At 36.2% G+C, this 20650-nt stretch overlaps 2 protein-coding genes across 5 annotated transcripts; both read right to left on the bottom strand.

Moving 5' to 3' along the window:
* Positions 1-5586: 5586 nt before the first annotated feature.
* Positions 5587-7756, bottom strand: LOC129801133 (uncharacterized). Its single transcript, XM_055845898.1, has 2 exons — positions 6199-7756; positions 5587-6074 (listed from the first exon to the last, which is right to left on the bottom strand). The coding sequence occupies exons 1-2, from the start codon at positions 6764-6766 to the stop codon at positions 5854-5856; spliced, it is 789 nt and encodes a 262-aa protein (XP_055701873.1). The 5' UTR covers positions 6767-7756; the 3' UTR covers positions 5587-5853.
* A 4919-nt stretch (positions 7757-12675) lies between these two features.
* LOC129800320 (uncharacterized protein DDB_G0284459-like) lies at positions 12676-20393 on the bottom strand. Of its 4 annotated transcripts, none has more exons than XM_055844610.1 (5): positions 20221-20387; positions 19867-19985; positions 19735-19805; positions 18514-19665; positions 12676-13594 (listed from the first exon to the last, which is right to left on the bottom strand). In XM_055844610.1, exons 2-5 carry the CDS (start codon positions 19930-19932, stop codon positions 12802-12804), a joined length of 2082 nt encoding a protein of 693 aa, XP_055700585.1. In that variant the 5' UTR covers positions 19933-19985; positions 20221-20387; the 3' UTR covers positions 12676-12801. The 4 variants fall into 4 exon arrangements, with proteins under 4 accessions (XP_055700585.1, XP_055700586.1, XP_055700582.1 ...); XM_055844611.1 differs by having other exon boundaries at positions 19735-19771; positions 19848-19985; XM_055844607.1 differs by having other exon boundaries at positions 18514-19805; positions 20221-20393.
* Positions 20394-20650: the final 257 nt, after the last annotated feature.

The following is a 20650-nucleotide window of genomic DNA, read 5'->3' on the forward strand; positions in this document are numbered from 1 at the left end:
CCTCACTTTGCATCGTGGAGAGTTTGTCCGGTTTACAAAGAGGAATTTGAAATCCAGAAGATCGCGGTGAAATTCAAAGTGCCATATCACTCAGCGAAAGCCATCTTCAAGGAAAACAACAAGAAACGAATGACGATGGCAGAAGCTATCTCGAAAGGTCTCAAAGTTACCAGTGGAGGCGGAGGGACATTGCCAAAAGAAGGTTGTGTCAAATGTGGCTGCGACTGCATTAAGAAGAACAGTCAGCCCTCAGTGGAGCCTTCAGAGGATATTCCACCTGCAGATGAGATGCCAAATACTTCTGTGACTAATAATTCCTCCAACGAGGACAATCAGCCGTCAATTGAGGTATCTTCTCTCCATTCATCAGAGGAGTCGGAGGAAAGAGAATCTGAATTGGAGATTTCGCCTATTGATGTTGACAACGATGAGGTTGATATACCAGATTCAGCTCATGGAGTCAGTGCGATGGACATGTCTCTTCCACAGGGGAAGAAGAAAGCTCTTTCTTCTAGCGGTTCTGGTTCCGAGAACGAGAACAATCCTCAGAAGAACGTTAAAAAAGCGGATAAAAATTCAAATCCCAGGAAAAAGTCGAAGCCCGACTTGAAGAAGAATATGCAGTTCTATCAGAGTAAGGATGTTCAATCCAAACAAGGAGAGGGGCAGTTCAACAACAATGTGAGGTATCCTGATCTTGGAATTAGTAATAGGATTGATTTAAAGTAGTTTAAATTTTTTTTTTCTCTTCACTCTCAAAATGAGAGTGGTTCAGTGGAATATTAATGGATTTTTTAATAATTTTGATGATTTAAAAATTTTGATTTCTAGAATTGATCCAGACCTAGTTCTTTTGCAAGAAACTCACTTGAAACGCACGGATCGCCCTTCTGTGAGAAACTATTCATTAATTTCTAACAAAGATCTTTTTGAAACTGCTCGCGGCGGAACTGCTATTTTAATTAAAAATAACATTTCATTTTCGGAGATTGAAATCAATTCTCGATTGGATGCCGTTTGCATTAAGTGTCGTATTAAGGGTAAAGATTTATCTTTTAGCTCCGTTTATTTCAGACCCCAACTTTACTCTATTTCATCTGAATTAGAAAATCTTTATAAAAGTCTTCCTTCTCCATGTTTCATCTTGGGGGACTTTAATGCGCATAATCAAGCGTGGGGGTGCTCAAGCACAAATCTCAAAGGAAGACAGCTTGAGGAGTTTACAGTTGATAACAATTTAGCAATTCTTAATTCAGGAAAATTTACATATCTTCATCCCGGCCATGGTAGTTTCTCTGCCATTGACATTTCCATTTGTTCTCCTTCCCTTTTACTTGATTTTCGATGGGATGTTTTAGAAGATGCTCATGGCAGTGATCATTGGCCTATTATTATTGAAAATGAAATTGAAAGTGATCAAAGAACTCAGAGAGTGAAATGGAAAGAAGATAAAGTAGATTGGGAAAAATTTTTGTACGCTGGTTTAGATCGTTTTAATTTTTCTGAAGATTTATCGATTTCTGAATCTATTGAACTCTTTAATGAAACAGTTAATGATATAGCTGATCAATGCTTGGAAAAGAGCAAAGAATTCCCTAGAAAAAGAAGAGTTCCGTGGTGGACTGAGGATATTAGTAAAAATATAAAAGAACGCAATAAGCTTTTTAAAAAATTTTATCATCATCCTTCATCCTCTAACCTGCGTAATTTTAGAGAGAAGCAGAAGGAAGTTAGAAATTTAATGTCTGTTGCGAAACGAGAGAGCTGGACCAGTTATGTAAATAGTATTTCCCATGATACACCTCCAAAAGTTGTTTGGGATAGGGTTCGTAAAATCAATGGATCATTTAATGTAAATGTAATTAGAGAAGTTAACACTGACGGAGTTACCTACTGTTCTGAAAAGGATATTGCCGAACAACTAGCAGACCGCTTTGATAATAATTCTAGTGATATAGATTTTTCTGAGGATCAAATTTTGCAAAAGAATAATTTATGTACTTATCAAACTGTTCCAATTGGTCCACATCCTCGTGAGCTCGATTTACCCTTTTCATTGGAAGAGTTTAATTTTGCTCTTAGTTGTCTTAACGGGAAGTCTAGCGGACCTGACGGCATTTCTTACAAAATGATTCGTAACCTTCCTCCTATGGCTCATCTTACTTTGCTAGGAATCTTTAATCGAATTTATGAGACTGGTGATATTCCTGAGTTGTGGAAAATGGCCACTATTATTCCGATTTTAAAACCTGGAAAGGATCCAAGCGATACTTTAAGTTATAGGCCAATATCCCTTTTAAGTTGTGTTGGTAAGCTTTTTGAAAAAATGATTGTTAGACGCCTTAATTGGTGGTTAGAGAGCCATAAGTTATTGTCAGATTATCAATCAGGCTTTAGAAAAGGTAGAAGTACCGCAGACAACCTTGGTTTTCTTCAGCACTTTATAGCGGATAATTTAAATAAAAGTAAACATATTTCAGTTATTAGTTTCGATTTAGAAAAGGCATATGAGAGAGTCTGGCGTGTTGTGATTTTGAATAAACTCAAAGATTGGGGACTTGGAGGTAATTTGATGAAGTATATTACAAATTTTTTGGAAGATAGAAAGTTTTCAGTTTTTGTAGGTAATACGAGCTCTTCTATTCACACCCAGATTAACGGCACACCAACAGGTAGCGTATTGTCCGTGGCCTTATTTCTTATTGCTATTAATGGTGTTTCAGAAATTTTATCCTCGAATAATCATGATCATTTTCTTTATGCTGATGACTTGGTAATTATGTCTGCAGCTAACGATGTTAATTCTCTAAAAAGCGAATTGCAAAATGCTATAAATTGTATTGAATCTTGGTCTAGGGACTTTGGTTTTAAATTTTCTACTTCTAAATCCAAATCGTTACATATCTGCAGAAAACGTTCTTGTTGTCCCCCTCTTTTTACATTGAATAATTCTCTAATTGAAAATGTGTCGTCAGTTAAAATTCTTGGTATTTTCTTTGATAGCAAATTTAGTTTTGAAAAACATATAAGTGAATTAAAAATCAATTGCCATAAAAGGTTGAATCTTCTTAAAACGTTAGCGAATATTGAGTGGGGAGCAGATAGGAATCAGCTTTTAAAAATTCATCAAGCATTAATTTGTGGAAAGCTTAATTATGGAATTGTTGCTTATGGCAATGCTAGTTCCACAGCTCTTCGTAAGTTAGATCCCATCCATTCCACAGGGGTTAGAATTGCCACAGGAGCCTTTAAATCTTCTCCAGTTCATAGTCTGTTGACGGAAGCAGGCGCTTACTCTTTAGCAGATCGAAGGGATTTGCTCGTAGTTCGTTTTTGGAACAAAATTAAAAATAATGATACTGGTATTTATTCCAAGATGAATTCGGGTTATGTGCAAGGTAGAAGGGTGAGTTCTTGGGTTAGCAGAGCAGAGAGATGGCATTCACAAAGAAACACCCCAGACAATAAAGTTTTCACATACAAGATGATAGAACCTTTCTGGCTATTTGATAAACATATCTTTCATTTGGACTTAAAATCTCACTGGAGTAACAAACCCATAATTTTCTGCGAAGCTTTCTTGAATACAATTATGGCTAAATTCGCTAATGTTAGGAAAATATATGTAGTTGGGAAAAAATTCAAGGGAAAATCAGGTATTGGGATTTGGGTGGAAGATTGCAATTGGCTTGTTGAAATTAAATGCAGTGATCTGCTTAACAATTATTCTTTAGAAGCTCGCTCAATACTTGTGGCTTGCAAAATTGCAATAAGTTTCAACAAATGTGTCATTATTTCCAACGCTCATTCTGTTTTAAGAGACTTAGCCAATTTTCATGGGTCTAACGCATTCATTAATAATGTTCGCGATTTACTTATTAGGTATCCTGACAGAATTGATTTTGTGTGGGACCCAGGCCTTCTTGATGGCAGCAAAACGGCATTTACATTCGCTAAGAATGGTGCTAATAAAAGTGGTCCACGAATAGAAGAGATTACATTAAGTGACCTTAAGTCCTGGTGTAACCTTATTTTTAAGCAAGAAAAGGGAACGGAGTGGGTTTCTACTCCAGTTTCAAATAAACTTCGTGAAATCAGCAGTTCGCCGAAATTTAGTAATAATTTTACAAACAGAAAAGATCAAGTGGCCTTGACCAGACTGAGAATTGGTCACTGTAATTTTTCTCATAGTTATTTAATGAATAGTTCCTCTCCTCCATTTTGTGAAATATGCAACATTATTTTGACAGTGCGACATTTACTCTCAGAATGTCCTCTGTTTAACAGTTTGAGAAATGATTTAGGTATAAGAAACAGGTCAATGTCATCTATTTTAGGAGGATCTAACACAGAAGTTTTAAAGTGCATAATTCAAGCAGTAAGGAGTTTAAATTTTAAAATTTAAATAAGATCTGGATCAATTACCTTTAATTTTTTTTTCTTTTTCTTATAAATAATGTATATATATATATTTTTTTCCTTGAAGTTTGATCAGTTTTCTATTCATATAGATAGATTAAGTAAAGTCACTTCTTAATATTCTTATTATATTATTACTTTAAACAAACTATTCAGTTAAATTAGACTTTAAGAATGAAATGTTACCTTTTTTATATTACTTTTGAATTTAAAGTTACTGTAGTATTGCCATCTGTGGTGGAAATGGCTTATAGCCGATTTACCAAATAAATCATATCTATCTATCTATCTATCCTCCTCCCCCTTCATTCGTTTCCTATACCCATAAAATACACAAAAAGTTTTTTTCAAAATTGGCACTTGAGATTTCATTCATTTTTGGATACGTTTTAGTTGTAGGAGAGACTGGGGCAAAATTTTTCAAAACGGATATTTTATTTTTTAAAAACAAGTTCGTAAAATTTTGTACTTTTTCACAAACATTGTTCGAAAAATGATCATTTGACTTAATTTGGATAATTTGTTTGTCTGGCAAAAATTTACGAACAAATGACAAAATTTTACGAACATTTTTTTGTGTGTTTACGAACATTTACGAACAAATGTTTGTAAAAGTGCAAAAATGTTCGTCAAATGATCATTTTACGAACAATGTTTGTGAAAAAATACAACATTTTACGAACTTGTTTGTGGGTTATATGATTCACGAGCATTTCGTAAGTCCTCCATAGGATTATCAGTCTCCCCTAATCTAGCTGACCACTTCAACGTCGACACCTGTCACTTGAAAAATCACCATATTTAATTTTTCAAGATCAAAGGGCCTAATTTGAGCAGTTTTTTAGTCGAATAATTAATAAAAATGTTTTTAAGTACCGTCTTCTTGAACTATTTTCAATTTTAAGATGATTTGATGGTTTAATTATAATTTATAAACAAATTTAAGTCGACGTTAATCATCTTATATGCATTCTAAAAAATTGTGTAAAAGAATATAGGGCAGAGCTTCTTCTCGGAAGTTCGAGCAGCTCGTAAGGTTTCGGACGCTTTTTTTTACACTAAATGAATTTCAATATTTTAACGAAACTTTCAACACGTGCTGCATACCAAACCCTATTCCAAAAAAGACTATCAAAATATTCAAAAAATAAAAAAAAGAAAATGTACTTTTATGTTCTTTATTTTATTAAATTTATCGGTGGTACAGTTACATTTTAGATTTTGGACGATTTTTTGTATTCTATTATAAAATAAAATTTTGAAAAATCAACTTTGGTACGAAAATGTTCAGTAAAAAAAAACAGTTCCTGTTTGAAAAATTTTAATTGATCCTAAATCTAAGTCGAACCTTGAAAAGAATTAAGAGGATATTACCAAATACAAAAATTTGGAAGGACAAAGATGATGTTGCAGTTGAAATTCCATCCCCTGGTATTAAAAATGTATAAATGATGGAACTACAATAGTTGTCTCAACGGTGTCAGATTTTACTGGTATTTCTACATCTGCGGTCCAAGCTCCTTCATATCCTTGATACATTGCTTTATTCCTAAAGCACAAATCATAGTTTTCTTCCAGATTTCTCTGCAGGTTTATCCGCCGAATACCACCAAAATTAACACAAATTTGTCTCTGATGTGCTATTAATTTTGGGCCTTTAAAATGGAGTTTTTATTTAGAAATTGCACAATATTGCAAAGTAAAATCATTTATCAGTTTGATAAGACTTCTGATTACTCTTTAGCAATTCTAAGAAATCTCCAAAGAGATAACACTTACTTTTACGACTTTGTCCCAAATTCTTCTTTACATTCATTTTTTTCTTCAGTAGTACTTTGATGTTGTCCATGGAATCCTCTTGAGACATCTCTATCAGGAACTGATATTGGCCTTTGTCATACACCATATCAACATCTTTTCCAGAATTTGACCCAAATGGAAAGTCTTGAATTCTTCTTATGTATACAAAGAGATCCTTTGTAGAAGCCCCCCTGACTTTTTCTATATCAATTTGAGCCCAGAAAAAGGAATTACGCCTCAGTCTTTGATAACATAGCGACTCGGTTTCGATGGAGAATATCGGTGACTGATGGTTCATCGTGCTAAAGGTCCAGATGGGAGTTGAAGAGTTGCAGTTTCCACGGAGATCTAACAAATCAAATCCCGAAACTCTCTCCATACCATCATTCCTACTAGCTGTTGCTGCTTTGGCAAAAACACCCACAAAAAAGAAACACTTAACTAAAACACGAGTCTTCATTTTATATTTAGAATGTTTCACTTCTTCCATTGTTATCACAAAAGTGGGAAATTTAAAGTTTGGTTGACTTTTATATGATGCGCGCATTATCAAATCAAGCAGACTTTTATTATCTTTCAGATTAAAGAACAAGGTAATAATACTAAGAATTTTGAATAATTTTATCAACCGATTTCACAAAAATACCAAATATCAATCGGTTTCAACATTTATCCCCATTTTCATGGTAATTTCATTATGTCATTTTCGTATGACCAATGACCACTGTGAAAAATTGTGATCTCAAATGAATAATGTGAGTTAATTTAAGTTCATATGTGCAGGCGATTTATTTCAAAATACTCCATTTTTACGAAAAATTCTCATCTGTCAGGAGTCAGGAGTCAGGCCTATAACCCTTTTCTCGTCACACTTTTATTCAGCAAGTGAATTCATTTAAAATTGAGTTTTTCCTAATGCTTTATGATCAAATATAATAGTTCTGAGGAAAAAAAATTCCATTGCGTGAAAATTCGGAAAAAACTCCGGGTCATATATGACCCTATTGTCGGGAAGGGAAGTATACACACCATTTTCAAAATCTATATCACGGGTTTTTTTAAGAGTTTTTTTTTGCTTGAAGTTATTAATTTGGGAAAAACCATGGCAAACTGGATTGTCTTGATGAACACTGTATTCCTGGTGTTCAAAGAATCTTCCTGTGTAATCCCTTGAACAGTCTCTGTCACAATATTTTGATTGGTATTTGGCAAAAATAAACTTATCTACATATTTATTCACACACAATACAATTGCACAATATGAGACGCTTGCAGAATAATCTAAAATATTGCAAAATATGTTATAATTCATCAGATATAAGATGAAATGTCCAGGAGCAAAGATGTCCCACCTGTATTTCACAAAGAAAAACAATGTTCCAATTGTCCCAACTACATTGTTGGCACGGAAACATTTTCATAAACTTTTCCTTTGCCGACAATAGGGTCATATATGACCCGGAAAGTTCTGCGCGTTTTTCTGGAAAATTGAGAGTTGTTTATTATATCAAAAGGGACAGATAATCCTAACCGGCTTATGTAGGTGAGATTCTTAACGTGAGCTAACTCTGAGTGCATGCAAATTCGATTTAGAGCTGAAATTGTGAGTCGCCATTCAGTTATCTTGAATCAAATTCGTGAAATTATTCAAATTTTGTATTTAAACCAAAATATCAAGGATTTGTACTGCCACAAAAGTGATATATGGGTGAAATGTAGACCAGAATGTACTCTATAATTTTCCTATAGAACATGATCTCATCGATTACTCAGAAGCCGAGATAAGCGAGATTTTTTGTTTCAACGGCAAAATCGGACAGATCGCATTATCTGCATGATTGAAAAATGATGTATGGACGAAATGTAAACACAAATTTCCTCTACAATTATGTCGAAGTAATCATCACTTGGGGCACTCTGGATGAAAAAAAACAAGTTAAGAAACAAAAAACCTCGCTTATCTCGGCTTCTGAGTAATCGATGAGATCATGTTCTATGGGAAAATTATAGAGAACATTCTGGTGTACATTTCACCCATATATCACTTTTCTGCCAGTTCATCCAAATCCTTGATATTTTGGTTTAAATACAAAATTTGTATAATTTCACGAATTTGATTCAAGATAACTGAATGGCGACTCACAATTTCAGCTCTAAATCGAATTTGCATGCACTCCGAGTTAGCTCACGTTAAGAATCTCACCTACATAAGTCGGTTAGGATTATCTGTCCCTTTTCTTTTCCTGAATATTTGAAGTCTTGAGAAAATTAGCCAAGAATCTTACATCCTTCTATTATGATGTCGTGCACAAACCGATAGATTTCAATTAATGTAAATACTCAAAAAAAAAATTTTTCCCCGGGCGATTATGACCTAATGACGTGAAAGTGATAAGACAGGTGTTCTGAAGAAGCATTTTTAAGCAAATTTCTAAAGTTTTGGATAGGGGGAGGTGGGGCTACTTTGAGCTGGGGGGCTAGATTGTTATACGACTTTTTTGGCTAGGGGAAGTGCTTATAATTTTGGACAGTCTGCATATAAGCATCGATATCCTAAGTTTGAAGTGCCATATTTTCAATACTAATTGACTTTTCTTGTTACTCTCTTTTCAGAAGGATTGTTTAGAAACTTGGCAAGCTATTTATCATCTCATTTTTACTAAAATTAGTTTTAATACGTTTAAAAATGAATTGATATGTAGAGGTGAATTTGACTCTTATTTTGGACAACTTGGTTATTAATTTTTACAACTTGTCTGTAAATTTGGACAGATAATCCGCCTCAACAGGATGCCCATTGTTCTTCATTTCATGAACCAATCTTACCAAGTCCTCTTCCTGGTCATGTAAGGGAAACGTGGAATGTCACAAGAAGCCCAGAAACTTTCCATATCATTCATTAAAGTGAGTTGACTTCGGTACTCCAAGTACGTGCGGATTCGCTCATTCCCTGCCCTTTCCGGGAGTCTTTCAAGGCATTTCTCACTGCATCTCTTTCGTAGAGATGATGCTCCTTTGTTTCTCCAGGCATTTGTCCAACCTAGTCATCACAAAAGCTAAAACTTCACGAAATTTCGTGAGAAAAACATCTGTCCAAAATAAGAATCATCACCTCACTGGTGAATGTCTTAAAAAATTTCCCATTTTTCACACGAAAAATATAATTCACAAGGCAAATCTCACTTCAGGTCAAATGTACAAATCATCAGTAACGTGAATCAACACAATATTCAATGAATATTCAATAATATCACTCAAAAACAGCGAACAAACTTTGTTAGTACTTCACCAAAACTAAATAAGACTGAAGTAAGCCACGAAGTTCTGTCATATTTCTCGTAAGCAATTGCTCACACTGAATTTTCAACAAAGCAATTTCAACTCAAATCATATTCAAATTTTAACGTATTTAGTGTCAAAATATTCCAAAAGGAACAAATATTTAGATATAATTCATTATTCATCAAATATTGGAATAAAAATCCATCATTTTAATCAATTTATTTTTAGTGTCCAATGTTATCCTCAAAGTGTCCAAAATAAGAAACTGGACAAAATTAGAAGCATTTCCCCTATTTCTAAATGAAGCTGGTCTTTACAATTATTTTATTTAGATCCACAATTATTTTGTCTGTCCAAATTTTATTATATTAAAACCTAGATTCCTTTAGAAATATGCGAAAAAATCGTATAACAATGTAGCTCCACCTCTCTCTAAGTCGCCACAGCTCCAACGTCTCTTTTAGAGGGAGCAGACCGAGCAGATCTCTCACACTAACTGCCCCTATAATGGCTAGTCTTTGTTATATCCCTCTAGCTCCGCAGCACAAAGATCTATTTAAGGACACCCATCCACTACTTCATTCAATCGTTTTCTGGACCGTCATCTTGTTAAGATAAACATTTATTCCTCAATTTTCCTTTCCTTTCTTACATCTTTCCAGATATTTTTCCTCACTAGTATTCCCTTCCTTCTCCCTGATCCCCTACTTCCTTCCTTCCTTCTTGATCCCTCGTTCGGGGTGACGGGCTATGCCCATCCAACCCCTGTGCTTCCGGATGGAGCACTCCCTCGGCGGTTGGGCTTTGGGGATTTGGGAGTGGAGAGTGGTCAGGCTGGAGGCTCTTGAGGTGGTGGTGGACTTTATCTAGCCGGGTTGCTGGTAGATGGCTGAGGCTCTGGTGACGATGGGCAAATGGGCTGGAGACCTTGATGGTGTGGTGAATGGCTGGAGCTGAGCAGCTGGTGTTCACTCAACGATGGTCCGTGGCAGAAGAGGCCGATTCCCCGTTTTGCTTTCACCAGCTGCTCCAGTTTCCCTCCAACTCTTGTTTGCTCGCAGCGCTCTCGTCGCCTCGACAGAGAAACCACTTCTGCACAGTTCAAATTTTGAAATTGAGATTGGTGCATTCGCAACAATCTCATCCTTATCCCTTCAAGATCTGTGTTTAGTAGCTCTCTGATGGTGATCATAATGTCTAGTTCGTCATAGAGCACTTCCAGCTCATGGTTCGTCCGGATACGGTACGTTCCACTAAATGGGCCATAGAACCTTCTCAGTATTCTCCTCTCGAAGATCAGTACGAAGTGTTCTTCAGCTTGAGTCTTTAGAGTACTACCTCTAAACCAAGTGGAAGAATTTACTAAGCCCGTTATTGTAGACCGTCCGAGAACGCTTCCCCGCTAAGTCGATAATTCTTCCGTGCTTCCAGATTTTTTGGACAAGGGCTGTGCATTTTATTACGTATTTATCATATGTGAAAATGTCCTATCTCTAGTCACACATCTGTATCCCTTTCAATCCCACCAAACATATAACAAAACCTTAGCGTTCGTCAAACCTGGCTTTTCTAACATTCCATCTGTATTTCCCAAAATAATTTCAGGTACTCCATTTCACATCGCAAGTCACCACACCATCCCAGCATATTTTCGTTGTTTCAGCAATAACTTGCAGATGCAAATACGGTATTACTCTTTCCGGACCGCAGCATATGCTGCAAGCCAATTTCACAATTTTTAATCAAAAATATCTAAGCTCAGGAATTAATTGAGGTCCTACAAAAAATATCTTACATTTGGACATCCTTATAGTTTGTAATCATCCACAAGACTCGGATTTTTATCAGTTCTGAATAATTAAAAAAACATTGTTTTTCACAGAACATTCATATGCTGCTTTGGGTACTCAGAGTCCCAAAAGAGACGAAAGAGTTAATGATCTTCGGTTTCAGATTCCGCATTGTCACCTCTATACTGATGATCTTCAGATTTATTGTTCTGGTTATCCTTGAGCTCTTGCTTCAACTTTCGCTGTTATTATTAACAGCTTGTCTATGGTTGAGAACTGGTTTCTCACTGCTGCTCCCTTCCTGTGCCCCACTCTCTTTATGCCGTAGAACTCTTCTACTTCTGTGATGATGACTCAAGATGACGTCTGAATACGACGTTCGTATAGGTTTGGTTTGTGAAAGTATGACCATATTTCTGCACATGCGGCGGATGCTGTCCTCGGTTGTCCGTTTTTCACTTACCTTCAGTCCAGAATTTCCACTTTATTACGCGTTTGCTCCTGACTGCTACACCCAATTTTATTTATATTTTTATTTTGATGTACTGTGCTATTTCAGACATTCTATAAATTGTTCATTTTACAAATTTATTATACAGTTTACAATGTTTCGTGAAAAATGTCCATTCAGACACTTCAATCATTTGCATCGGGCAGGACTCGAACTCACAACTGTGATAGTCGACCCGGGGGTCACACCAACGCTCTTACCAATTGCTCCAAGGATCCCCTGCTACTCCCAATAACTTGGTTGAGATTTATGATATGGGATCATCTGTTCTATTCTTCTCTTTCAGTGTCCATGACAAAACAAAAAATAGATATGCATTAACATGGAATAGAAGAAGAAGAAGATTCTGAATAGTAAACCTGAATTCGGTAAAAACGGGTAAAACTGTCCGAAAAATATTAGACAGTCTTTTATTCCGTTTGTGGAATCTAGGCTTGCTATGGAACAACAGTTTGGGGTGCTAGTATTCGAACTGAAAGTCAATTGGAATGGCTCAAAGAACCGCAATTAAGGATCTTTGCAGTTAGATTAAATCTGATTCCATCTTAAGGACTTTTCTGAAATATTGTATACTGAGTTACCCTCACTTTAAAATACATTTTTTATTTGAAGTGGTTATCTTGCTTTTAAGAGAATCAAATCCTAAACTAGGCCCATGCCACCTGGTCTGCATCTGTCGTTCTATAAGTTGGATTGTAAGCCGTTATTATAAATAAAAATCCCAATTGGTTGTGATATTTTCAACATTAACGATCAATGAATCAAGTTTTCTGAAGATTTCCTGGGAACACCATTTGTGAAGTCGGCGGTGGTCGCAATTGAGATATGATCCTTTGAAGCAAATAGAATTTCTCAGAAGCAATAAAACATCCATTCTCCAGACATTTGCATATTTTTATCTTCCATAGTTTTGTGTATTGAATTATGTGATTTTTACAATAATTCATTCTCTTCCTTCCTCCAAAACACATGTTTAAAATGACGACAATGAAATGCTACTCACTTCCTCCAAGTAGGTGCGCAATACTTGCACTTGTCGATAACAGCATGAACCATCTTCGAAAGGTTGGGTATAAAGCAGTACTTCTTCACATATCCAATTGTATCATTCCTCGTGCGACACTGTATCTTGCCAGATCGCACAAGTCTCCGATGAAAATCCTCAATGACCTCCATTTTTATCGTGTCCGGAATTACATACACATCCTGACCACTTAAATTCACCTGCAGCACTCCCGATTCCGGATGGATCTTGAGTCCCTTCCATTGCTTTATGAACTGTTCCACTTCACGCGGAGCTCGCCAATGTGGTTGCTTCAGGGACTCAATAACATCCGAATAGAATGGATCCTTGAACTGCTCCTGGTACAAAATGTGCAAATTGTCAAAGATGTCAGGAATGGGTGATGGTGTTCGTGGTCGCTTTCGTGGCCTCGACCAAGATCTATCTCGAGATCTGTCATGGGATCTGTCTCGGGATCTATCCAGTGATCTATCGAGAGATCTTTCTACAGACCTATCCCGAGATCTATCACGTGACATTTCCCGAGATCTATTACGGGATCTATTATCGTGCGATCTTTCCCGGGATCTATCATGGGATATTTCCCGGGATCTGTCTAAAGATCTATTGAAAGATCTATTATCGCGAGATCTATCGCGAGATCTATCGCGAGATCTATCGCGTGATCTGTCGCGTGATCCATCACCCGATCGTTCCCTCCAACGGTGGTCGTTTGTAGAATCAGGAACGGTCCCGAGTGCACGATTTACTTGGCCATTGAAGAAGTACCTGTATAATCAATTTTTGTTATGTTCAAATTCAATCTCGGCTTAACGACAGTCTTAAGAAAAATGTATTAGATTTTGTTCGCAATATATATAAAAAAATAAGTTTTCGTATATCTAAAAAACAAATTTGGAAATATACTTTAAAAAAAATTTGAAACCAGGACTAAGCACATCTTAAGATCTTTAAAGACAAGGAATCTTGTGGACCAATCCTGTTACTTACAATCAGAACAGAACTGTTTTCATCCTAGAACTTATGAATAACTAGGATTTACAAACTTTAATCAATATGTAAAATAAACCATTACATTCGGAAATTACCTTTGACAAAGTACTTTGACAAATTAGACTTTTACCATGAAAATTACCAGAAATGCCTGTAATTTGCAAAAAAAAAAAAACACTTTTCTAAATTTTAAGATCTTCAAACTTTGAGCAGCAATTGAGGTAAGTTCAGAAGTTGACCAAGAACTGGATGGATTAGCTATGATTCTTTACAATCTCAGCTTTTGTGGTCCGAGGTGAAATCCGACCTCGTCAGCGCTAGATGGAGCCGGGTTACAATCCTGATCTCATCTTTGCTGATGACAGGATGGCCCCCTCCTGTCGCAAGACTGTGTTGCCCCCTATCCCGCACTCTCAGCATAGACCCATCATGTGTCAAGTCACGGCCTCCATAAAGCCTAGAGAGGTACCCTTTCGCAGAAGGTTCAACTTCTGTAAGGCTGACTGGAGAAGGTTCTCGTCAGATGTTGATTCGGCCGTGAGAGACATTGATCCAAAACCGGAGAATTACGAGCATTTTGTGAAGGCAGTGAAAAAGATTTCGAGGTCGTGTATTCCAAGAGGATGTCGCACTAGCTACATCCCTGGTTTGCCTTCCGAGATATCTAATTTGATGTCGGACTACTTCCAATCTGGTCCATTTGGTGACGCTACAATTGTACTTGGAAGTGCATTGGCCAACGCTGTTGCGGAGAGCCGTAGGAAGCGCTGGGTGTCAACTGTTGAGGGTCTCAACCTCGCGCACAGTAGCCATCAGGCCTGGAGGCTGATGAGACACCTTGGCAACGACCCCACTGCCAACTCTCCCACAAGTCACTGCAAACCAGATCGCAAGTCAATTGCTCCTGAATGGCAAAATTGGCAAAGCCACCTCTAAATCGAAAATCATTCGGAGTTCCTCTTCAGGGGTAGATCGCCTATCTGCACCATTTCGCGCAGACGAGCTCAACTCGGCGATTAGTGCGATGAAAGTCAGGAAAGCGGCAGGTACTGACGGCCTGTTCGCTGAACAGATAAAATACTTTGGACCCATCACCGTTGATTGGATTCTCAGACTTTTCAACCATTGCTTGCGTCATCGTAAAATACCGAGTGAGTGGCGAAAAGCCCGTGTGGTGGCCATGGCTTCCAGTAGACATCCAAATTTCGATATCGAATTTTCGTAAGTCTTCAACCACTCTTGAACACTTTTTCAGGACATCTCATCAATTTACTTCAATTTGCAAAAATAAGCGAAAAGTAAAACAGAAGGAAAATTTTTTTGGACCAAAGCCCCTTGAAAAGATAATTCACAGAGAGCTCTACCTCATGAGTTCGAGCATTCTGCAAAAGTTAGAACGATTTGAGATCCGTTTTCATAAATTCCTTTAATACATTTTTATTGCTTGAACACAAAGAGAGAGAGCAGTTATATAATCAACTTTTTTTCAACTTGTGACACAGCTAGAGGTCAAACGGTAAGAGATATCGACTTCCTGTTTTCGACGACCCCCCCCCATAAGTGAACATTGTCTATTTTAAGTTCACATGCTAAGTATATTTTTTGCGCAGTCATTGGCTCACCAGATTCCTTTTCATCCTAAATGTGCTCAAACAATTTAAAATTTTTATCACTTTTTTGAATTTTAAACTGAACATTTTTTTTTGTTGTTGAATTTCTTTCATAGATCAATTACAAATAAATATAATATTTTTATCGCGTTAGGGTAAATGTCCTAATTCAAAACCATTTCCAGACGCTTAACCTTTGACAGAAGACTCAACGCATTAAATTCATATTTTTTCTGAAAAGAATTACATAAATTTGCTCCTTGACTCTTCTAGAATGTTACTGTTTAGTGAAAATTCTTTAGATATAATTTGAAAACTTTTTAAATACAAGAAAAATACGTGAGCGCAAAATGCTTCAATTGGAAACAAATTAATCCAAATGGAGACAAGAGAAATTTTCTAATTGGAGACAAAGAGTGTAAGTGAAACCGCGACGAAAGGCTTTCAAAACCTTGTTGAGTTGCTCTTGAGTGCAGAAATTCGTTCTTATTCCTGGCCTTTTCTCCTTTCTCATCTAAAACAATAAGAAAATCTCTCCAAAAAATCATATTTCCGGGGTTTCCTATTGAAGCATTTGCAGACACTTCAGAAAAAATCTTTTTGCTTACGAAGTAGGTAATTATTTCATTTGAAAACTTCACGTACCGTTAACAATAAAGATTAGCACTTAATTTATTTAAAATTAGCCAGAAATATGATATAAATGTTAAACAAAACGAATAAACAACAGTCACCTCATTGTGTTTTTCATTGGAAAACATGGTCGATCGATGAAAAATTCAATGGTGAAAAAATACACTTTTAATTTTTCTGAGAAATTAACAAATTAAAATTTGTGAATAGGGTGGAATCACCACTTCTCGCCAGTGCCCCACTTTTCGCCACTTATATTGAAATCGCTATTTTTCGCGATTTATGAAATAAATGAGCCGCAAAGTTATTTGTATTTTTACTGCTACTACGTATAAAGTCGAAAAATAATATTTATTCGTTTTGGATTGACGATTTTGAGTGTTTTGAAGAGCAAGTGCATCGAATCTAATATTTCTTACCAAATATACTAAGTGTCATCAAATTTTTATCAAACAAAATATACCTTTTTTGATAAATAATTTGACTATTGAATATTTAATTACACTTGTGGAATACATGAAATTTGTATTTAGTTAATTAATATTTAATTTTACATTATTTTTATATAAAAATAAGGCATGGCGAAAAGTGGTAATATTCTGGAGTTGATTTTACCACCTGTCACCATCTCTTTTCAATAGGCGACGCTAACTCCACTTCGTAGATTCTCAGTTGTCAAATCTGCTTTGTTTACTTTATGCAAAAGTCCAATAGTTTTATTTCTCAAATAAAAGCGAAGAAAAATCATTTAAAGTGTGTAATAATAAGGTGTTCATGAGGAAAAACAAATGCTGAATATTCGAGTTCGGACCTTTTCAAGTGGGTGGCGAGAAGTAGTTACAGAACTGGCGAAAAGTGGTAAAAAGTGGCGACAAAGTGGTTATTTTTGCATTGTTAATAAAAATCAGTTTTTTAAGTAGTTCAGCATTAAATTGTAGGACTATTGTTTTCACGTATCTAGACCTAATACATCTAAGGGGGATATGCACAGTAACTAGTTGATTTATTAATTCGTTAATAAATAAGAAAACCTATGTACAGTAACCAGCTTACTTATTTATAAATAAATACTTATTAAAATGGCTGTTGAAAGCTTAATTTCAAATTTATAAGTGTTCCTATGCACAGTACTCAACATTTTATTAACTAATAAAATTTTTGATTTATAAACATGTTCATCGAGAGCAGCTTATTTTATTATCGTCAAATTAAGTAGAATAAACATTAGGAATTGATATATTATATTTCACGAAGTAAATGACGATTTATGTGGTCTTATACAGTTTTACAGGTGATCACTTTAAAATCAAGTAAAACATTTTGAATTTCATTTTTTTTATAATCATGTAAAAATAACTTGGGACTGTGAGGAAAAGGAGGTAAAGGCAATTAATTTTACATATTCCAAAGGGGTTTTGATTTTAACAGTTGTGTTTTTAAAGATTTAGTGAACACATAGACTTCGTTTGAGAAATAATGGTCAGATTCCTTCTTATTATATTTACTGTAAATTTTTATAAATTTTCTCCTCTATTTTTTCATTTTTTTTTTTTACCATTAAGCATTGATTTTTATCTACCAAAGATTTAACAATTCCTTCAATTATTTTATCAATATTTAAAATTCTGCGTTTATTCTGATCTTGCTTTATAATATTTTCTGACTATTCATTACTTTTTTTTATCAAATATTAGTGTAGAAAATTCCAGAATGTGTTACTAAATGCGAATACACATTTTCTTCTACAAATTAGTAACACTTTCTTTGTGAAATCCACTAAGAAAATAAATGTTCATATATCATTACTAAGATTTTCAACATCTCACAGTAAAAACACCTAAAATCAACCTTAAAAATAATCTCTAGAATGCTTCAAAATGTACAAAATTCTTTAAATTGAAAAACCTCTCAAGTTTTTCTCACAGTTAGTCCTGCTCTCGGGCGGTTGATAGGGGAAATCAACTGATTTATTAACAGAGCTTTCGGAACGTCATTTCCTGTGTTTGTGCATAGGTCTTCTGATCAATTAATAAATAAGCCTAATAAATCAGCTGTTACTGTGCATAGCAGCCTAAGTAACTTTATGTCAAATTTGAGTTATCTTGTAATAAGGGTTCAGAAGTTATTATAAAATGAATCCCTCTTTTTCGTAAACATGGCGATAAGTGGTTACTCCACCCTATGAATGGATTTTCGCTTTATTTGGAGCAAAATTAACTAAATAATGAAACTGAGATATATAAAAATATATAAATATAGCAATTTAGTGCTGTATTTATCATGAAAACTGTGACGTTTCCATTTGGAGTAGCTAAAAATTTCCATTTGGAGCAGGTTTTGAATTAACCTCATTTACCATATAAGAATTACTTGTGATAAGAATTAAAAGATTAGCGATAATTCTAAGAAAAAGAATTGATAATAAGAATAATCTTTGTATGTCTTGCTCACCTGAGACGCTTGACTCTGTCCTCGTCTGTCTTCTCGAGGTTCTTGAGGAACAGAATGAGGTGATTCTTCTCCTTCTCCGACAACGTATCAAAGTTCTGGAGCAGAGCCTCGACTTCGGCATCAGTCAGATGTTCAGCATTGGAGCTCTGTGGCGAATGGAAGTTCCTCTCATCCCCCGAACGCTTATCCTCCAGATTCTCAATGACATCCGAGAAAATGGACATCCACTGCTTGACGTCGCTGTTGAGAGTACCCAATGGATCATCGGAGAAGCTCCTGTCCTGCGTGGATTTGTTGCTCTGACTGGGAGACTCGGTCATTCGTCGCAGAATCGAGGTAATGTTGTCGAATGTCTTGAAGACTGACTGAATCTTATTGTGCAGAATCTGCCCATTGAGTTTATCCTTGACACTGGGCATATCCTTGGCCCGATCGAAGCTGTCAAAGTCCATTCCATCAATTAGGGCCAGGCTCTTGCCAACCAAATCAATAACTTTGGGACCAATTCGACTTAGACCATCCTCAAGATTGGTAATTGTCTGAAGAGCTGATGAGATTGTGAAGTTATCGTCATTGATCTCAACCGGAATACCAATGCTTTTGGGCAGAACTGGTGAAGTTGATCGAACAGCTCGTGGGATATTGACAGGAGTTGGTGATTTTCGGATTGGAGGACGTGTATCTGGTTCCTCATTCTCACTGCTGTGTGTCCAACTACTGTCATCCCGTACATTCTTATCATCCTCCTCTTCATGCTCCTTGACCTCCCGTATCGCCTGGATGACCGGTGCTGATTCCTCCTCGTAGAATTCCTTCAATCGACGCTTCCAGAATTCCAGCCATTCAGGCTTAAAATCATACTCTTCGGTATTCACTCCAAATCGACGCAACTCCTCACATCTGCGATTCCAGAAAGCACGCCACTCCTCCTGGTACTTTGGATGGGATTCCGGCTTGACCTCGTACTCAATGTGCTTCTGCGTGAGTGCAACCAGTTTCTGCTGCAAATGACTCTCCTCATCCTCCGACGCATTCTTATACCCCGATCCCTGTCCGCCCTTTCTCTGCCAGTCCTGTGCTCTCTTCCGGGATTTCCAGCGCTTGGGCTTCCGCGTATCCAAATATTCTCGCAAATCCGGACCAGTTGGTGATCTGGAGTCAAATCTCTCTGGATTATCATCATGGAAACGCTTGTTTTGCATCGAAACTTTAATCACTTGCCTCTTTAGTGATCCCTGAGACTCTTTTGACCGCTTGACTGGTGGATTATGCGCAAAAAAAGCATCAAATACCTACAAAAAACATTTGCATTTTTAGCAATATTTCCAACTCACATTTTCCTTCATGTGATACCTTGTAGCTGGCATCAGTTTCATGGGATCTCGATGGATGTGGGTGTTTCTTTTTGCCGCGAAACATGATTTCCGGATGAGTGATCCCTCAAGAAATAAATCTTCCCAAAGGATCCGGGGCTATTGGAAGAAAGTGAGGTTAGTTTCCCAAGAGACAATATTCCCCCAGATTTCTCTCCCTCCTTCCATCCCGGGAACATAAAACCAAACAAATATCACACTTTGATAACCAAAGAAGAGAAATACAGTGAAAAAATACAGATAAATCATATAAATATGCCATAAAAACCAGAAAATATCCCATGGGGAAATTTGGGAAAACAATTGGTTTTCCTGCCTGGAAAAAGTCACAAACCTTGATATTTTTTATTTCACTTCGTCACGGAAAACTCAAAGGGTGTCTTTTTGATGGAAAAACACAAAAATTCGGCTCTAAAATGTCCTAAAACACGATTTTTTCACAAGGAAAAGCCTTCACTGAAAGTTTTTGGAGGACATCGCCATGACATACGGAGTCGAAGTGTTCGAGTCGGCCAAAAATTCCCAACCAATCTCAGTTAACTTCACATCAAACAAAGGCTTGGTTTTCCAGTTTGACGAAGTATTGAGTATTGAAAAATATTTAAATCGGCCAAATGTCACTGATTTATCCCAAAATTTCTTTTATTTTAAACAAATATTAAGAATTTCATTGTTTTCATTGCGAAATTCTAAAAACAACTTTGAACAAATCCGTTACTTAGGATTTTCAAACTGTTATACGTGTTGTTATACATATCGATCAG

Source organism: Phlebotomus papatasi, chromosome 2 (genome assembly GCF_024763615.1).
Source record: "Phlebotomus papatasi isolate M1 chromosome 2, Ppap_2.1, whole genome shotgun sequence".
NCBI classification, from domain to species: Eukaryota; Metazoa; Arthropoda; class Insecta; order Diptera; family Psychodidae; genus Phlebotomus; species Phlebotomus papatasi.

Coding starts and splice junctions, on each gene's coding strand:
- LOC129801133 (XM_055845898.1), bottom strand. CDS start 6,766: ATGCGCGCATCATATAAAAGTCAACCAAACTTTAAATTTCCCACTTTT. Junction 6,075..6,198: donor TTTGGGACAAAGTCGTAAAA/GTAAGTGTTATC, acceptor TCCATTTTAAAG/GCCCAAAATTAATAGCACAT.
- LOC129800320 (XM_055844607.1), bottom strand. CDS start 19,932: ATGTTTCGCGGCAAAAAGAAACACCCACATCCATCGAGATCCCATGAA. Junction 19,806..19,866: donor AAACTGATGCCAGCTACAAG/GTATCACATGAA, acceptor TGTTTTTTGTAG/GTATTTGATGCTTTTTTTGC. Junction 13,595..18,513: donor GACAGAGTCAAGCGTCTCAG/GTGAGCAAGACA, acceptor TTGATTATACAG/GTACTTCTTCAATGGCCAAG.